We start from the raw sequence: 20,469 nt of genomic DNA, 5'->3' as shown, positions 1-20,469 counted from the left end.
CCTCATATCCATCCTGATTCTACCCATACAGTAAGTCAGTCATTGAAACTAGTTTAACCTTGGATTACCAAGAAGACAAATGACAAAATTCCTATTTGTTTTTAAAACTTTAAAGTGGCTATATGTAACCTTCAGTTTGTGTTGATTTCAGCGGCCCATTTGGACAAAAGCAGTTGTGTTTTTACCACACAGCGTTACGGGAAGGTCATAGTTGCGATAAATGTTTTACTCAGACACAAAATCATTCATTTACAATAAGAGAATATCTTACAGATGCATCGTTGCATTTCAAATGTTGCATACGGTAACTTAGCCTACTTTGGATGTCTCGTGAACTAAACTGGGTATCACTGTCACTGTGTCACGACCCAAAGCAATAAGAGTTTGTTTTAACAACCAACGTTATTAATAACTTAGATTAATATAGCGCATTTCATGAAACCCAAGGATGCTTTACACAAGTACAGGGGGACAATGGAAAAGAAAATAGTAGGCCAACACAAACACGTACTAAAAGGAAAAAAAACGTTTGCGCTTAATGGAAGGGGGACGTAATTTAATGCCGGCTACTGACGTACAACCAGGTCGCGCAATCTGAAGTCATTTTATGAATGAAATAGACATATTAAATACCTGAGGGCCAATTCGGGGTCGGTTTTGAATAATTTACAATCCCATAATTGTCTCCATCTGTTGAAAGCCCGACCGAGTGTGACTCGGGTTTTGCCCGTTGTCTTTCACTTTCCCTTTTAGCTTTTAGTTGTTCTTCGTTTAATTTCATTTTTTTCTGTGATGGCCCTGCCCCAGTATCAGCCATAACTACAACAGATAACTTCTAAAATACAATTAAAATACAATTAGTCCTATATAAAGATATCTCCTGCTTCCCTTTACCTGGCTGGATACAATAACACAGGCTTTTCTGGTGTTATGCCGAAATCTGTAGCGTCGTCTACCTGCTGTAAATCATTTTGTGACTTTGCTGGAGAAATCAGAACTGGGCAAAGGCTTTAATAAAAACTATATAAAAATAGCGCTTTTTTCACTGTTAGGCTCGTTTGCTGTTACAGGTCATTTATGATCATCAGATGGAAAATTATACCGTTTCAGAAACATTTAAAAGTTACATACAGTCACTTTAATTTCACATTCAGTCTAACGCCATTACTGAAATCACATGAGATAGTTTTAGGAAAATTGTCCCCAGGGCCCAGATTTTCAAAAAATTTAATCTGGATCAAATTGATCCAGATTTGGAAATCCCATGTTTTGCTATCCAGGATCACCTGATCCTTCTTACTTTTATGCCAGTTTTTTAAAGGAACATTGGATTGGATCACTGTGATCCAAATACCAAATTTCAGGATTACCAAAAGCTGTTTACCAGAGCCTTAAATGGAACCAACAGTGTAGCCTACTGGCTTAGCGAAGGACAACAGGTAGGCAAAATACCGGTGGCCACAAATAGCCATTGTTTGTTTTAATTGTAAGAAAGAGAAACACTGTAATAAACAAACATTTTACATTCCTTATTTTGTTATAATGTTAAATAACAAAACAAAAACAATACTATCCAATAGTCAAAAATCATTAGATGTGACATGCTTCATATATGCTTCAAATATGAAGAAATGTATATACATCATTAGTAAACACTGATTTTGTGATCATTCACTTAAAAAAAAAAAACGGATTTTATTTGGTTTGAAAAATCACAACTGAATCCACCCTTCTGATGGGATCAGGATAATCCTGTTTTTTTTTTTTTTTTTGGATCAAATAGATCCCAAACGGAGTTCAAAGTTTTGAAAAACCCAAAGGGCAGGTTTGATCCAGATCAAATGTAAAATGGGATTACATGATCTGATCTTAGTTCAGAATCCCTCTTTTGGTTTTGAAAAACCCATTTCCAAGATTTGATCCAGTCCGTGATCCACAATCCCACTGGATTACTTTTAAAAAGCTGTGCCCAGGAGTTTAATTTACTGCCTGTATCGGGCAAGTCATTGTGACAGTTTTAATTGATCAAAGCATTCAAAGCTGTATTTCCTCCCTGCTATTTGGTATTGCTAAGTTTTAATAGAACAATAAACATTAAAATATGAACGCCTGTGGTTTTGTTATTGACAGAAAACCCTCTGTTTCTTCCCATTGTATTGTTCTTATTCCATCTTTCTTAATGTTTAGTCTGATACTTAGACTTTAATTAAAATTTTCACTCACTGCCTCACTGTACAGACATCTGATGAATGCCAGCCACATAAATCACATTACAGTATAAGCCAGACAGTCGATTTATTTTAAATATGATTGAGCCAGCTGTGAAGCTACTGTACTATAAACGGTGTTATTTTAAAATAGTTTGAGCTCCAGTCTCGAGTGTCACAGCGAACAATACTGCTACGTTGATCCCTCTAGGACCTTAAATAATGTGTTCTATATTTGTTCTCTCAGGGTACAATCACAGAGCAACAGAGTCACCATGAACACCTCTGAGTGCTTGACTAGCGTGGCACCTTTGACCCCTCACACATTGAACAGGAATCACTCCCCTGCACAGCGTCCTGCAGCTGTTGGTCATCTTGACCAGTCTGTGTTACATAAAAGCCCACTGGGGAACAAGAAATAATATAAACGTTTAGTCACCTAGGTTTCAAGGGTAAAAAAAACATGCTCCTGAAATACAATGAGTAGCTTCCACATTATTTCTATTATTAGTTTGTTTTTCAGCCGCAGTATGGCTGTTCTTACTTTCACACTTTCGCCGGGAACATGATCACTGAGGGTGAAGGTGTCATTGCTGGCTGGTGAAGCCGACCTTGAATTCCTTCGGAGTTTCAGGTACAAATCCTGCTGAGTCTGCCTTCATATCAGTTAGCCCTCAGCAAATGGTTCAGGCAGAAATTTAACTTTTAAAGAAAAGCTCCTAAAATTCAGATTTGACATTGCTGCCAAAAGGATCATGTTGCACTCAAGCAGATTTTCTCCTGCTGTTCCTGTAGTGTCCTGATTATGTTGGGCAGAGCATCTTGCTAAGCAGTCAACCATGTCTTTGTTCTCTGTCATAAGTAACCAGGCTGTTGGTGAAAAAAAGCTTAATTTGATGTTCTTATCTGTCAGATGGTCTTTGATTAATAGAATACAAGAAAAGGCCCCTGGCCCCCTGACCTCTGCTACTCCCTTCAAATATCCTGTAAACTCAGGTTGTTTTGTTGGTTGAAGGAAAAAATAATGTGATAGAAAAAGGAACTTAAAGTAGAAACATAACATCCAGAATGAACTTACCAAGACAGTTAGATTTAAAAATGAAATTATTAGTTGATTGATTAATCAGTCTGTTGGCAGAAATGTAACTGATAATTCTTCAAGCAAAAAAAAAAACAGACTGCTTTCAGCTTCTTAAAGCGTAACTCTCGCCAAAATGCAACCTAGGGTCTTTTTGTGAATGTACCCGAGTCAAACTTTCTTTTAAAAGCATATTTAGGACGGAAGCGTCACTTTTAAGATGTACCGTATTTTCGTTTTTCGGTCAAATGGCTTTTTGAATGGGAGTAATAGGGGCACTTTTATGCTAGCCTCAAAATAGCTATTTTTAAAACACTAAGAAGGCTCAACACAACATGAAACCTTTCTCCAAGTATCACCAGGGGCTCTACACATGAACTCGAGCATTGAGAACATTGTTTGTGTACCCAGAGTTTACTAAAAAGAGAGGTTTTGAACAACTCACCGTAGCTCTTGTTGTTTCCGGCTGCTACCACCTCGGCAGTCAAAATGAGTCGATATCAAAACAAGTAGCCATAGATTTAGTATATCCCTTTTGCACCGGTGTAGTTAAGGTGTAGAGCCCCTTGTGATACTTGGAGCAAAGTTTCATGTTGTGTCGACCCTTCTTATTGTTTTAAAAATTGCTATTTTGAGGCTAGCATAAAAGTGCCCCTATTACTCCCATTCAAAAGGCCATTTGACCGAAAAACAAAAATACGGTAAATCTTAAAAGTGGCGCTTCCGTCCTAAGTATGTTTGACTCGGGTACATTCACAAAAAGACCCTAGGTTGCATTTTGGCAAGCGTTACGCTTTAAATATGAAGATTCGCTGCCTTTATTATTTTTCAGATTTGTCTGGTTTTTCACTGGTAGCAACAAGCAATTTGAACATCTTAAATTATGTTCTAGGGAATTGCAATTCGCATATTTTGACCATTTTCTGTTTTTATAAACACTCGCTGTTAAAATTAGTTTTTCAATTTTTTTGATAATTGAAAATATATAATTATAATTAATTAGCTGTATGATTCATTTTAATGCCAAAACGTCAAATGTTCAACTGTTGCTGCTTTTCTTTATTTTGTTTCATTGTAAACTGAGGGCCAGATGTACTAACACTTTTGCGCCCACTTCAGGCGTATTTGTTTCGCAACGTGCGCGTAAAAGCATGAACGTTATTTACAAACAGGCCGCACTGAGGTAAAAGCGCAGACTGCCTGTCGCGGGAACTGAAAATGGCAAATTGCGCTTTTCCGTGTCATGCATATGCATTCATGGGTGGGTGAAGGGGAAAGTGGGAGTTTCCCATAAAGAGATGGGAGGGGAAGCGTAAAGTGCACCTAATTATGTATTGTACAAAAAACGCCTGTGAAAGCGCGCCTCTATTTTGCAGTGAAAATTGTCCGCCTCTTAAAAGCAGGTGTAAACCAGCCACAAGCGGGTTTCCTCACATATGCCTCCAGGTGAAATAGCAGCAGTAATCCGAGCAAGACGACGACATAGGCCAAGGAGATGAGCTGAAAAGATTTTTGCCACATCACACTTTTTCAGTTGAGTGAACACGAAATCATTAAGCGTTACAGATTAAGCAGCCATGCAATATTACAGTTATGGAAGAATTCAAAGATGACATTGAATCTCCGACTCAGCGTTCACATTCCATTCCAGCAGTTGTTAAACTCCTCGCTACATTACAAATATTGGCATCAGGATCATTTCAAACAGTCATAGCATCGGCAGTGGTAATATCACAGTCTGCCCTCAGCCGTATCATAGCACCAGTACTTCACACTTTGCTACAGCGCACTAGTCAATACATACATTTCCCCACCACTAATGCCGAAATAACACGCATCAAGCAGGATTTCTTTGCCATCGCCCATTCAATTGCGCTTTTAAATTTGTGCAATTTACGGTATAGTGGGCGGAAAAAAGTGCTGATTTCCCGAAGAACTGCAGGTTTGGTAAATACGACGTAAGCTTTCTGCGGGTTGGCCATGGCGCTGATAATGCTACTTTCGCAAATGTATGTACATCTGGCCCTGAATGTCTTTGGCTTTTGGACTGTTGATCATACAAAACAAAATATTTGAAGATGCCATTTTGGGCTTTAGGAAATTGCGACATCAGTGGTGCTTTTCATTATTTTCTGACATTTTGTAGACCAATTGATTAATCGTGAAAATAGTTGACAGATTATTCCATAATGAAAATAATCATTATTTTCAGTCTTAGTAAGATTTGCAGTATGTATTTCATGATAAAAACACTCTTTTAAATTGCTTTAAAGATAATTTAGAAAGACAGTAGCTCCCAAGACGGCGGCCGCCTGTATACGAGAACGCGACTGTCTTTATAATCTATCTTTATAATAAACTGTCTGTACACTTACAATGTTCTCAATGCTTCGGTTAACATTTAGGGACCCTCATTACGCTACCATTGAAGTGCGGTGATATTTTGAGCCTTTTTAGTGGTATAATAAGCGATTTGTTTTTACTTTCCCTGTGCCCCAAATACTAGCGATATAGCGAATAAAGCTAATCAGCAGTCCGCGCTAGCTTGTTTCAAGCTACAAACACATTCGATTAGCATGAAAACATGTCCCAGAGAGCGATCGAGTGGGTACACATCTGTTATTAACCCCTAGGTTCGTTTTGTGCCGGAATTGTCCTTTAAGGTTTGGATGTGTTAATGGATAGCCAACACAATGTCAATGAGGACCTTTTAAAATAGTCCCTTTGCACAAGTGTAGGTGAACAATAAGTGCTATTAATTATGACACTGATCTAAAAGGAATAAGTTAATAATCAATTATACAAGAAGCATTCACACAGATATGAACATTGATTTTATGCCGTCATAAATGTCACATTGAGGGCTGTACCTGCAGTGGTGAGGCCATCGTTCCTGTAACAAACCAGGCTGCTCAAATGACACAAGGAATAAAGATCAAATCTACTTCACTCTTCAGGCAGTCAGATGATCTCTGTCATGTGTTCCTAGTGGGCCGTCCAACAACCGATCTTACTTGCTCTGTATTTGTCATATGCTGACTGACTTAATAGTGACAGACTTTATATTAATCATGATATTGAATTACAGAAGACCAGAAAAAGAAAATCCGACTGACGTGACCAAACACCACAAAATTATTCTGGTAACCGAATGAACAAGTATCAGTTATGCTAACCGCAGCATACAGTGCTGCGTTGGCAGTTAAACAAGCAGTTTTGAGACAACACAATCAAACCAAAATAGGATGAAAGGCCTGTGGAAGGATGGCTAAAAAAGAAGTGGTAGGTGTAGCAAAGACACACTGTCTCAAAGAATTTCACCAGCCTGTTTATGGTTAATATATATCATTTAGCACACATTGTCGTCACACTCTTCCGCCCCAAGTCAAACTGTATTACACACAGTGGCATCTTACAGATTTCAAAGAACATGTTGCACAAAACCATGTCTAAAGGTTTTGAATTGTTATGTCACTTTACACCAGCGGCATCAGGAGCAGCAGCTAGATTTGAGAAAAGGCATTTATTTTATTATGTCTTTTTCAATTCTATCAACCTCAATACTTGTTCTTTGAAAGCAATTGCTGCCCACACACTGTGCCACTTGCTTTGACGAAGATGGGGAAAAAAACACATTAATTCAAAAATAACAAGTTATACCTTAAAGCGATGATGATGAATTCAGTGTCAGACTAAAGCCAACGTCTCTGGTGGATAGATGGATGTAACGTATGCAGTCCAAATATTTAGCCAGGAGTGTTTTAGAAGCATTACATCGAAAGCATCTCTCATTTCATATGCAACAACAGAATACTGAAGAGTATTCTGTGCATATGGTACCAATTGAACAGTTTTCAGAATTGGATGAGAGGAAACTGCATTATCTCTCGTTCTAGTGTGGTAGTTGCCATGGAGACGAGTGTAGGTGGTGTACTGTGCTGTACTCTGCTGTACTCCTTCCCTTGTCCTCTCCCCTCTTTCGTTGCCCACCCTCTCTGTTCTGCTATCTGCAACATCCGCGCAACTTTCATTCCTTCTTATTGACCCAAATCCTTCTGCAGGATTTGCGTCAAGCTAATTTTCAGTGTGAGTCACACTCGCTTTAAATGTATAGCCTGTAATTAAGCCCCCAAAAAACAGCAAACTGACAAAAAGAGAGTGTTAGGCTCTACTCTTTGTAGATTCAAAAGGTTTACATGAGTATAATATTCAAGTTTTTTGACATAGCTAATTTAGCATCTTCTTCATATCCTAAGACTGACGGCCTTTGTTCTGCTTAGATCCCTTAAATTCATTCCTGGATTATTCTTCATTCCATACATTTGTTTCTTGCTGACCGTCCAGTTCTTGTATATGCTTTGTCAATCGCTTCTTTTTGCAGACCAGCTATTCTTTTATCAGTTGCCATGGAGATGTATGTGTTTCTGTGTGTGAGTAAGGGTTGAGGGTGAGTGAAAGAGTGGGGATGTTTCATTTCCAGTTTATGTTTTTGGTTTATTTTTGATGGCAGCATGTGCTGTCCAGTGTCCCAAGTTAGTCTTTGACATTCAGTAACATCACTGTTTGCTTCTCCCCATCTAATTGTTTCTTGCAGCCTATACATTTGTCTTGGCTCTTGTTCAGTGCAGCTGGATCACACTTTAAATCCCAATAAAATAATCATAGTAAAAACCTCCAATTTATACTAGAACGATAAAAGAAAATGCAAGATAAAAACAAAACAAGTAAAAATGTTAATGTTTTCAGTTTTAATGCATTAGTTCTAAAGCATGGTTTTTCTGTGTATTTGTAACAGATCCAACCTTTAGTGATTTATTTAGAGGATTATTACCATTTAGGAAAAAGGTCATCATTACTCACGTCTCAATTGTCTAACCTTTTTATATCCAGCAGCCTCATGTTTGTGATATAGAGACACAGGAAAAAAGAAATAACTGGGTTGCATCCTTTTTAACAGGGATTTATGTAACACCATTTTTATATATGCCAACGTAATGATCTATGACACATTCAGGATTTAACAATTAGCAACACACATTTATGTAACATGTTTACATAGCAGATATCAAAATAAAAATGCAAAACAATTGCTGGTGCCTCCACACTTCTGCGTCTATATAGACAGTGTTTGTTGGATTATTTGGCATTTTTTCAGTGACTACAATAAAAGTGATTACGGACTGTTAAAATACAAATGAGTCACCCACAGACTTTGTCTTCTCCTGTGTATGGGCTAAAAAACCATCACTGAGCACCCTAATGTATAGATTCACATTTTTTCAAGTAAATCACATGCTCATGTACATTGAAAGAGATGTTGTTTTTTGTTACTATTTCTCCTCCATACTTACTGAACTTAGACTGCTGAACCCTTGTTAGCTTCAGCTACACTTAAAGGGACACCCTGCTGCTTTTATGTATGGGGATCAGTTCACTTGTCAAGGGGAGTACTACAGTTGTCATAATTTCTTCTGTGGCTTTAGTGCGAGCTTTCCAAAGTTTAAGAAACTACATAACCCCATGTCATAGTATTCCCGCATTGCCAGACCATTCATCTATCAATCGAAAGGTTGGTGGTTCCATCTCTGCAGTCCCATGTCGAAGTTTCCTTGGGCAAGAAGCTGAACTCCGAATTGCTCCTGATGGCACCTTGTATGGCAGCCTCGGCCACCAGTGTATGAATGTGTGTGAATGGTCAATTCTTGCCTGTAAAAAAATAAAAAGTGCTTTAAAGTGCTCATATTATGCTTTTTGGCTTTTCCCCTTTCCTTTATTGTGTTATATATCTTTTTGTGCACATTATAGATTTACAAAGTGAAAAAGGCCAAAGTCCACTCCAAAGGGACTTACCATCTCCAACAGAAAACACTGTTCACAAACTGCTCCAAACGGCTCTATTATAGTCCAGCCTTTACTTCCGTGACGAACGTGCGTCACTTTGTAACGTTATAATGCTGGCCTAGCTGCTAGCATGGCACGCCCTCATATTCTGCAACTGACCAGCTAGCAGTGCTTACTGCACATGTGCGACTCCCAACAAAGATTGAACAGAAGTGAGATGCCTCACTCTGTAGCTAAAACAGAGAGCTCAACACACAGGGTGAAAAGAGGAGCTGCAGCAATATGCAGTACAACAAATATATGGTGTTTTCTGAAAATTAAACCACATAAACCTATTCTGGTACAACCTCTAAATACAATTATGAACCTGAAAATGAGCATTATATGAGCACTTTAAGTAGTCACTATATAAATACAGTCCATTTACATTTACACATTCCTGGTTGGATTACCTTGTAGTGTGAACACTGTATTTCTACTGTTTACCTCGTGATCGTTGCGCCAAAACATAAAATACTGTAGTTGCTGCTGTGATAACCTACCAGAAATTGCTAAATAGTGTTTTGGCATCTGAGAAGGCTTCTAATTTATGGATCTTTTACTCAAACTGGACTTGATGGTACATCATTCTCACTGGTACCTGAAGCACCATGCCCCCACCAACGCAACCCCTTGTGCTGTTTTAAGGCAGGGATGATATCAGTCTGAACGCCCACTAAAAGTCTGGATATCTCTGCCTCTGCTGCTTCCATTTTGGGCATTCTTTACGGCCAGTATGAACAGGAGAAACAATTATAATAATGAATAATCCTTTTGTGTACACATGTGAGTATTGTATTAAGATGGATTTAAAAAAATCTGAACCTGTCCTTTAATCTGTTTCTGTGGCTGATTTGAATGAACTTGAGTAGCAACTGTTCTACATGTAAATCAGATCTATCCATGGCCAGATAAGTGTGCTAGGTATTATTCCTATGCTGAAATATTGCACACTAATTTAGGAATATGCATAATGTAAGCATTGTATCTGCTGATATAAAGATCCTAAAACTAGATTTTGATACTTGTGTTGTCTTCCTGTCAACCTTGAAAAAGAACACATTTTTTCCGAGGTTTTTGACGCCTTTTTTCACAGTTTGTTTTTGCTTTTTCCAACGTTTTAAATTGTTACATTTTTCTTCTACACATTTTCAGCGCTTATTTCTATGTCCCATATTTTCTGATATAAAACAAAAATTGAAAACGGGTCAATTTGACCCGAAGTCAACACAAGGGTTTAAGGCCTCAAGATTGGGCACAGCAAGGTCCCCATGCCGGTTGTGCTTTAGTAGCTAGTGCATATTATATTCAAAAAAAAAAAATTACAATTAAGTTTCCTCAAAGCAATTTCTACACAGTGAACCTGGGGCTTTAGGGGGCCCCTGGGGATCTTGTTACCAGAAATCAGTATGACCAGCTGACACAGAATAAGCTGTTATTTTCCGTCCATTTTCCCGTTGGTTTCCATTTACACCTTGCAGCTGCTGAGAGCAGATCTTATTAAAACTTTGTTAACATGAAATATCACTTGGACTGTTCCTAAAGCTATAAAAAGTATCCTAAATTAAGTTTATGGAAATGTTTCAGGTGTGCAAACTTGAGCCTTATTAAAAGTGCAGCACCCCTACTTTAAGACTGTGTGAGACATTAAGCCCACTCTACATAGTTACGAAGTGACTTATTGAACTTTGTTATACTCCCTAACCTCTTTACAGTCGTAATTATTCGGCGCATTGGGCGGCCGGCCGTCATCGTTTCGTATTATTTTCGGGTGTTACAAACTCCAGAGATGCTACAGCACAGCGCAGGGCGGACTCGAGCTGCCTTCGGAGGCGTTGGTTTCTGTTTCTGTCTATCTTACGCACTATCTCCGCCCTCAAGAGACAGACTTCTCCGTTTACCGAGCACCTTTTTTCACGCACATCAAAATTAGGTGTGACGGACTGCAGGAGCGCAAAGGACACACACGGCGTTAATATAGCACCGGATTCCCCTTAATCGGTATGAATCTCTGGATTGTGGGGACGTCGTTATGCCAAGCGGGGTGAACTACAGCCGCTTTCCAAGATTAAATCACCCGAGCTAGAAGCAAGGAGCACATCAAAAAATGTGCATGAATCAGATGTTCAGATGCTGCTGCACATCTTTGGGATTTCACCAGTAAACACCTTTGGAATGTTAATTTTTTGCGCACAATGTGCAGTAGCCTACGTTTGTGTGCTCAGAGTTGGCATAGCCCGCAGGCATCACCTTGATAATTATCCTCATTTCAAAATCGGCAATCAGCGTGATTCGTGTGCATCGTGCAGTAGTTGTAACCATGCAGTATCTGTGTTGTGTTGTTAAATATATGTAAAGTGTTTTAAATGTAAATATAAGTAATAAATGGTTAACTAATTGGCTCTGTGGATCGTTAGACCAAACGCGCTAATAGGACTTCGTATCATTCCCACATAATAAGGCGACGCAGGGGCTGTTTGAAGTCACATGTGCCCAGAACAAACAATTAAGATGACAAAAACCGTCCTCAGAAGAGATTCTCTTTATTACCGAGAAAGCTGCATTGGTATCACATGTCAGTTCCTGTATTGCAATAGAGTTGGAGGACAGGGAGCAGAGGAAGAAGAGAGGGAGGAGAAGAAGCAGAGGAGAGCTGCTGAGCTGCACAACAGAGCCACTGCTGATAGGCACGCTTTGGCTTCAGTGATGGACTGAGGTGAAGGTGACGTGACACCCTGTGACAGCCAGCTTCACGTTTTCCTCAAGAGCCTTCACACTTGACAACGGCATGGATGGACACACTGCAGCATAGGTGAGAGCAAGAGGAGCAGCCCACATTGAACACATCAAATTGGCCTAATGATTGAAATACAACTATCTCTCAAAGAGGACAACACCTGGCTGTTTATTTGGAAACAGTCTCTCAGGTCTGCACACACTGATTCTACCTTTGTCCCAAAAAGCAAGTAAACCTGGAACCTCAGCCCCTTCCCAAGTGCCCTGGAAACCCACTGGATTCTGTCTGCAACCACAGATGTAACTAAGCTGTCAAGATTTCTTCACCAGGAAGTCCTGTTATTTTGGGTAAGTGTTGTATACACATGTTCAGGCAGAAAGTACAGTGACATGCTGCCAGATATATACCCCGTCTTACAGTAAAGTGTTCACTAGTTGGCCTAGAGAGGCTCGCTAATTGAGGTGTTGAAATCCACCTTACAGCCTGAATATTATTCCGCAACAGCAACAACAGGCAGCACGGTCTCTACCTGCTGTTAATACTCACCAGCTTTGCCCAGGTTCATGGTCTCACTGAGCCTGTTTTAGGTGATGCATTGCAGAATAGGAGCCTCCTCGAGCGTTGGCCTGATGAATGTTTGATAAGACAATTTATGGAGGATTTCCACGTATAAAGTTCTGATTATGCACCATGTTCTTTGCAGGATATGAGGCCACTAAGTATTACATGCTACATTAGCATAATAGAGTACATACAATGCATGCAGGGCACCAGCCATTGTGGCAGTTAGATTTTAAAATCCACTACCCACACGTTTTTACCATCCAATTTCTTTTTGCCTCATATAGGTGAAATACAGGAAATGCACGAGCATCGTTATTGAACTTGTTAAGAATACACATTTAAGTGCTGTCAAGTTATTAACCAAAATGAATGACTCTTGGAGTATATATATATATTTTTTTATATTTTTATTTATTAATTTCCCCTGTCACAGACAGTTATAATATACTGACTCTCTGAGTTCACAAAAGAGGAAATGGTGGACTTGAATGTGAAAGAACAATGGCAAAAAACAACTAATCAATTACTCAATTCTCATTGGCTACCTGCCAACGTGGCAGGCAGAATGACAGTTTCACCTGCCAAAGGCAAAATTTACCAGCATTTGAGTGTGTGGTCGGGTGTTAATTTCATGCCCTCAATTTATGTTGTACCACTATGTTTTAGTCAATTAATCTTTATGAGTGCAGTTTTCTGGTATTTGAAGCCACACAAGTGTCATGAATTTGAACAGCTGCATTTTCTTGCATGAAATGTCTGCTAATTGGCACAAAGCTGCTTTCATAAAGTGCCACTAGCCCAAGATGCATTCTGTACACATAAATATGGATATCACATTACCTATGATATCATATCACAAAATGCAGCATGTGACACCTAGTGTATTGGACCTAGAATATTATTTATTCATATAACTTATTTCAAGAGATTTTTAAATGAGGTCCCTGCACTCTTCCCTCCAGAGGTGAAGTCAGTGTAAGGACCTGCTTGATTGGCAGTTAGCTTCTGTGAACCAGACTTGCCATTTGGCACTGGTACCTGTTTGCTAATTAGCTATCTCTGAGTGTTGCACATTGAACAACTGCACAGTCTACAGGGAGGTTCTGAAAGCTGGGATATGCAAATGAGATATTACTGGTCATTCTTGAATTTGACTTAAATAGCCAAATGGGAGTTTACAGGGTTATTTTTAGCTTTATTCAAATTAGTTTACTCTTGACTCCAACATTTGGCAAAAAGTGTCCCACTTTCACTGGACATTGCTCTGGGTCTGTGTATTTTGGATGAAAAGATAAGATACGCTTGTGTGAATTTTTCCTCAGCTGGCAAAAACAGATGTACTTGATGTTTGGACCCTCTGTAATGTAGCACCGGTATGATTGGAGGCCACTATCTTTACAGTCCATTATATTACACTGCGGGCTCTTGCATACATCTAAAAAAAAAAAGGGAGTGGGAGAGAGAATAGCTTCAGTTAATGAAATGTCTGAGGCTGCACACTTGATAAAACGAGATAAGTCCAGCTCACTCTGACTCATTGGCCCTCGCAGGATTTCCTCGTCCTCTTCCACATGAAATGCCTATAAAATATGAATCTCATACATCTCTTCATGAAATTATTTTCTTCGTTTAGCTGAAATAGAGAGGCGAGAGTCGTGGATGTCTTATTAATCTTCCTCTGTTCCTCGTGAACTGTTGAGAATCTGGACTCCTTGCCTCTCTGCCACAGTTGTCAGTCGGGCGCCTGACAGCCGGCAAAGAGCTGAATCTACTCCAACACCCAAGTTTCCGTCATAATTCTGCTCCTCTTCAGCCATCTTTAATGCAACGCATGGAGGGGGCTTTCTCTCGCTGCCAAGGACAGAAAGGCTTTGTCAGGCTGTTTGTCAGAATGTTCTCTAAAAAAAAGTAGGTACTACTGTTAGCGAGCTCTTGTCCTGCAATCTTCTCAAATTGTTTTCTTTTGCCTCAGGCCATTCATTTCTTTTGCCATCCTCATTTCTTTTAGCAACCCAACAGAGGAAACACAATATATTTTTACCCTTCTGGTAATTCTTTTCCATATCCTAAACCTCTGGTCTCCCTTAACAGTCTCATAACATACTGCCTCATAAAGGCTGTTTTACAGTCGCCGTAGCCGAGCTGGCGTGCGCCATCGTGACGTCAAAATGACGTAGATCTTGCGCGCCAGGATTTTGAGTTCGTCCAGAGGGTGCGCACCACTCTATTTTTTTCAGCGGCGCGCAACAAAGCGGAAACAGGAAGCCTGAACGAGCTCAAGGTTAACTGGATTCCAGGACTCTCAGAGTGACTGCAAGTCTCTCTTGTAAACTTACTGGGTTAAGAGGAGTTCTTTTATGGCGAATGAAAGGCTTGATCCGACGAAGTAGCTCATTGAATCAAGTCGAAGCATTGACGTCAATGCTGCTGCCAGTTCTGCTGTTGTTTACCTTTTTCTTCTTCTAGTCCGTAGAAATAGCAAAGTCTGTAGCCTTTCCTCATTAGCGCCACCTCTGTTCAGGAGAAGACTGCAACTAGTGTCGCGATCAACACGCGTGAGTATAAACAGTTACACCGCTCCCATGACATCACACTGCCGCTTGACAGGTTGGCTACGGCGACTGTAAAACGGCCTTAATACTCCTCTGTTTTCTCTTGCAGAACTGCCTAACTCCTCATATTCACATTCTCTTAATTCAATTTCAATTCAATTTTATTCATAGTGTCAAATCACAACAGGATTTATCTCAGGACACTTTACAGATAGAGTAGGTATATACCCCCAACAATCCACGTGCCACCCTAATTAATGTGTTCCTACATGGCCACTAGTGTTAGCCACCTCAGATTGTCCAAATGTCCCTGTTTGGACGGGGGATTGTTTTTAAATTACAATCAGAGAACAAGGAATGAAACACTGATGTGTCGGTAGGAATGCTTATTAATAAATCATAGTAGCAGCTCGTGGTTAAGCAGCATCGTGACATTTAGTCTACAAGGCTGTAAAGGGCAGCTATGATAAGTTGAATCTTGCTATATCATTTACTGTGGCCTTCAGTTTTTCTATGGTGAGTGAAGTTATTATGACAATTAACCTGCACAACTTTTTGGGGGGTAAAAATCTGATGTTTCAAGACGTATACAAGTTTGTGAGTGTGTTCATATTCTCTGCAGTAGTCCCAGATCGGGCCTCCCTCGTATACGTATTGCATTCGATTCACACACCTAAAAATGAGTTTTTCTGCAAGATAAATCCCTGTTGATCTTTGAGAAAACCCATAGGGTCATTTAACAACACCTACTGCTGTTTTTGAGGTTTTCCAGAATCCCCAAAGACTCAAATATTCCACCGGCTGCATGATAGAAAAATATTTTAAACTCAGTTCCCAAGTTGCCACTTTATTCCCTATTCTAAACCAAAATTGTAGTTTCATTTCTCCTTGTTTGATTTGAACCAAAATTATCAAGTCTTGTTTTCATCTTTGGTCATATTTTTCTATATTAATGTTATTTTTTTAAACGTGCACAATAACGTTTATTTTCCATGTCATTGTTGTTGTAAGTGACTATCGGTCTATAAATCTTTAAAAAAACTTGTGTCTGTACAATATAGCTGCATGGACACATCTTCAAAGACGTGGCTGCCGCATCAGAGTCAGTTTGGGTTGGTTGGTCAAGCGGAGGTTTGCTGTGGCGGACCTGGAGTTTTAACCCCAAGTGAGTCAGTTTAGAGGTCTACTTTTACTGTCAACTGTACCTAACTTTTACAGCCTCGTCTCCAGTCTGTCATGGTCCAATGAGATTTTTCTCTGTTATATGTTTTTATATGTTCCTCCTAAACCCGCTGTTTTCTCTGACATCCATTGACACCACTGTTGCCAATAGTTAATGAAAGGTTTAACATACGGTGTGAATGGAGGGCTCTGCTGTTACATTCTGCTCTTTTTTCCTCTGCTATGGCTTTCCAGTCCTTTTCAGCCCTGTAAAGCTTTACAAAAGTACCTCCATATATTGAGGATTCTTTACTGCTCAATCCTCCACCGGAGCATCACTCACCCTCTGAGCCCAGCTTTGTCACACTCCCAGAGTTTTATTTTGACATCCTCTAGGTTTGATTACGGTATTTTCCTTTTACTCCGGCTTTGATACACTCCGAGTCTTTCTCCTCTCTATGCTCTTTTTATTTCCTTAGATGAAAGCAGCCATTTCTGTTCCCTCCAGGGACAGGAAGGGAAATCATTTTTTGTAAGTTAGCGCAGCGTGTAAAGCTGTTGTTTCATTTCAAACATTAAGACCTACGCAGTAATGTTTTGAAGTGTTGGGAAGAAACAAACAAGAAGCAGTCCATATTGTAGGGGGTTGTTAGTTGAGAATCACCTCATTTTTAATTGTGATAAGATACAGTAATACAGAAGTATCTCTGTACAGTCGGTGTTAAGAGCTTCTGCTTGATCTTTAATTTCATGTTCTTGTTGCTCATTTACAAGCACAGCAGTACTGCTTCTAAATACAGTAGTAAAAAAGGGAGTTTGATGGAGAGCTGTGCACAAGCTGCGAACATGTTCCTATGGTAACTAGGCCACACTCCCCTTGGCTCGCTCACACACAGGCAGAGGGACAGGCAGGAGAGAGACGGGAATGCTGGAAAACACACATGACAGAGAGAACATCTTCAGATTGTTTATGCCTTCCTGCACTCAAAAGGTATTTACATTTTAAAATGGCTGTCTCTAGGCCTTGAGAAATTGAGGTTACCTTGCACTTTCTTTCTGTTCCTCCAAAAAATATCAAGCCGATCTCAGGTTCTTTCCCGCGGCTCCCTCACGCCCACGCTGCCCCTGCTTCCTCAACCCCTCCACCCACCTCCCCTTTCAAATGCTGCAGCTCTACCTCTTCTGTGCATTTTACATTTACTTGATTACCGTGCTGTTTCTAAACATAGCACCGAGTGGCTCTGAACAGTCAGAAGTGTCACTTGTCCCTTTTTTTGCTCAGCTTTTCTTTACATACTGTAAACCCAGTAGCCCTATTTAAACATCTTGTAATGAAAACACTATTCACTTTTTAGTGCCCTTGTCTTTTGAATATATATGTTGGGCTCAAGTTTAGCTCGAGCTTAACTGTAATAAGCAATAGCCCTGATGTTTATTCACCTTGCATTTAAAAGCACCCGGCATTGCAAGAGACAAGAGTTTATTTCATCAAGCAGCTAATTCTCAGCAGTGTACGTCTCTGTGTGCTCGGCATCTCCAATGTCATTTTGCGTTTTTGTAAATCACTGCTTGAACTACCATGTCAAACCTCCTCTGGCGACGCTGTCGGCTTGTCAAAGAGCCACAAGGTTAATACAGCGAGATTTTGCGTCTGTCAGTCATGCAGGCTGATTGTTTGGACAGCTCGCTGTTGATGAATGACCTTAATTTTCTGCACACATTCTGTGGCTTTTCAACAGCTGTGATGAATTTAGGATGGCAGATAAACTACCTGCTTTAGTCCAGTGTACTTTGGCAATTGGCATTTATTTTCTTAAACAAGCACTTCTAGAGTTAAGCATTGACTAAAAGAGTCAATTCACCCAAATTAAAAACAAATATATTTTCTCACTGGCCTCTTTTGCTATATATCCAAGTTTTTGATGATTTAAAGTGTGAACACCCTGTTTAAGCAGTTTTTAATATAAAAGATATTGATTCACATCTATTTAATTCAAAATAAATTTCAATTGAAAAAGAATTATTTCCCTGTACTCTATGCCCTGGGGCATGGAGTACAAGACAACATCACTGATTTAGGTAATTTGTTTAGTCTAGAGGATCAGAATTTCAATGATATCCAATTTTGCTGGTGCAAGATACACTAAAGACTGATATCAATTGGTAGTATAATAAAGTAAGTATTTACTAATTCAAGAAAAGTGCATTTATCTTTAAGTTACTCTTAAAGCCCTTAAAACACAATTATTTTCTCGTCCATTGTATTGATGGATGCTTGAAATAAAACAGTTTAATACAAACAGCATTAAATTTGACTCCTTTGAATAAAAATACAGAAAAAAACTGTGAACTGAACTGCATTCAGCCTTTAGCTAAACTTGCATTCAATTGATAGCATATTCCCCAATGTTCAGTTTTACAGTTTTATGATTGGCAGATCATGCAGTATGGGTAAAAAGTGTGCTTGATAACAGCATTAAATTAAGATTTCATCAGGATACCTTGACACATTGACTTATGCACATATTGGAGCTGTCGGAAAAACAACAACTTCCTAGCCACAATTACCATTTTGTTGTTGACATGAACAGTATTTACTAGTTGGAATATGGCAATTAAGGAGGCTTCCATATGACATGAATGTGACATCTGCCCCAGCAGGCCTGTCTGTGAGTCACCAGAGGCTCCTCGTTGTCAGATGCTCCAGACAGACATAACGAGATTGTGTGTGTGTGGTCTGTAACTGGAAACACAGTCACCTCAAGACCAAGTGGACTGCTGCACCATCAACATTGTGGACAATCTCAATAAAAATAAGCTCACTCAATTTTCTCCTTAGCTCCCACCCTCAATGTAGAGAACTGTGAGACGTAAATCTCAAAGAGGCCTCTCACATGTAACATTAAACAAACAAAACATCTGTCAGAAAGGACACCGCCTTATGTAGTAGCAATATGATTCTCATCACGAGTGAAAATGCAAATGATGATAAGAGATGCTTTAATTTCTCAGTATAATTGTGTTTTTTTCTTTGGAATGCAAAGTGGCATCAGTAAAAGTATCTGCATTGGCATAATCTTTCATTTAAACTTTGCTGTTTATTACAGTCATACTTTTATGTCCAATCCAAAAAGTGAGTGATTTTTATGACGTGATTTTAGGTGTTTAAATACATAATACAAGCATTCATATTGCAGTTAGAAAAGTCACTGTACTATATAACAACAACTTACCACCCTGACATTTACAGTATACAGTATACTGTCCCAGCAGTATTCTCTGTGGGAATTTGGACCATGCTTTTTCAGTCATAGTTATAACTTTCCTAACAAAGGAAACTGTTGAGGCTTAACAAAATGAAAAGCCTTTCTTTTTAACAATAATTCTCAGTGACTTTTGTGCTCACCTGAAGTGTCGGCATAAAACTGCGACTTTGTCAATGTTAATTTATCTTTACAAACAAACTATAACATTGAATACGTTTTTTGTTTTGTTTTCCGAGATCTTTCTGGAGCTGTTTCACCACCACACACACTTTATTTATTTTTTTCCCAGCTGCTAGTAGTGCCTCCATTTCCTTTGTGCATTGCATTGTGGAAGAATAGTTTCCATCAACAGCACATTCAAAAATCAACCTTATTTAGTCTTGTACTTCATTTTGTCACTTTTCTAGTGAACAAAAAAAAAACCTGCTTAGAAGCAGTATGGATTTGGGACATGCTATTGGTTGTTAACATGCTGGGGTTAGCATTTAGCACAAATTACTGTTGTGCCTAATTACAGGCTAACAGAGCCGCTAACAGGACTGTGGACTCTTGTTGAACACTAATAGCGCTATGGAGCAGTGTTTTTGAAGTGTTGTCTTGTTATGTAAGGTAACGTGAGTCCAGGAATAGTTATGGTGGCAGCCCGCTTGGACTGAATGAATCAGAAATACTTTGCATTGCAGTTGCTCCCATTCTAGAATAAAAATACAGATAAACATAGAGAGATTATAAGACACATAGAAATAAGTATGTAAACAATATGAACATTATACTACAATAAATAGAAAAAATAAAAATAAGAAATAAAATAAAATGTGCCATGTATAAAATGTATACTACCATATGTATGTGTGTATATATATATATATATATATATAAAAAACAATGTAAATAATAATAATAATAATTTTTGTCTTAAAATGCAAGAATAGTATAAATAAATGTACAGTATAAATGCAGTATCAATACCAGAGATTTGCATATTAATTATTATTGTACCGAAATTATAAATAGATTAAAGAAG

General features: G+C 39.0%; 1 protein-coding gene across 5 annotated transcripts in view; it reads left to right on the top strand.

Annotated features, from left to right (window-relative positions):
- The first annotated feature begins 10,944 nt into the window (after positions 1-10,944).
- LOC116047392 (ras/Rap GTPase-activating protein SynGAP-like) overlaps positions 10,945-20,469 on the top strand; it is a 45,217-nt gene continuing 35,692 nt past the window's right edge. For 2 of the 5 annotated variants that reach the window (XM_031296187.2, XM_031296185.2), the window contains exons 1-3: positions 10,945-11,977; positions 12,129-12,249; positions 16,080-16,183. In XM_031296187.2, the coding sequence (XP_031152047.1) occupies positions 16,084-16,183 (100 nt within the window). In that variant the 5' untranslated portion in view covers positions 10,945-11,977; positions 12,129-12,249; positions 16,080-16,083. The remainder of the gene's footprint in view (positions 11,978-12,128; positions 12,250-16,079; positions 16,184-20,469) is intronic. The other 3 variants (XM_035993194.1, XM_031296186.2, XM_031296188.2) reach the window with 3 other exon arrangements.

Source organism: Sander lucioperca, chromosome 16 (assembly GCF_008315115.2).
Source record: "Sander lucioperca isolate FBNREF2018 chromosome 16, SLUC_FBN_1.2, whole genome shotgun sequence".
Taxonomy (NCBI): domain Eukaryota; kingdom Metazoa; phylum Chordata; class Actinopteri; order Perciformes; family Percidae; genus Sander; species Sander lucioperca.
This window is presented reverse-complemented; position numbering and strand designations above follow the sequence as displayed.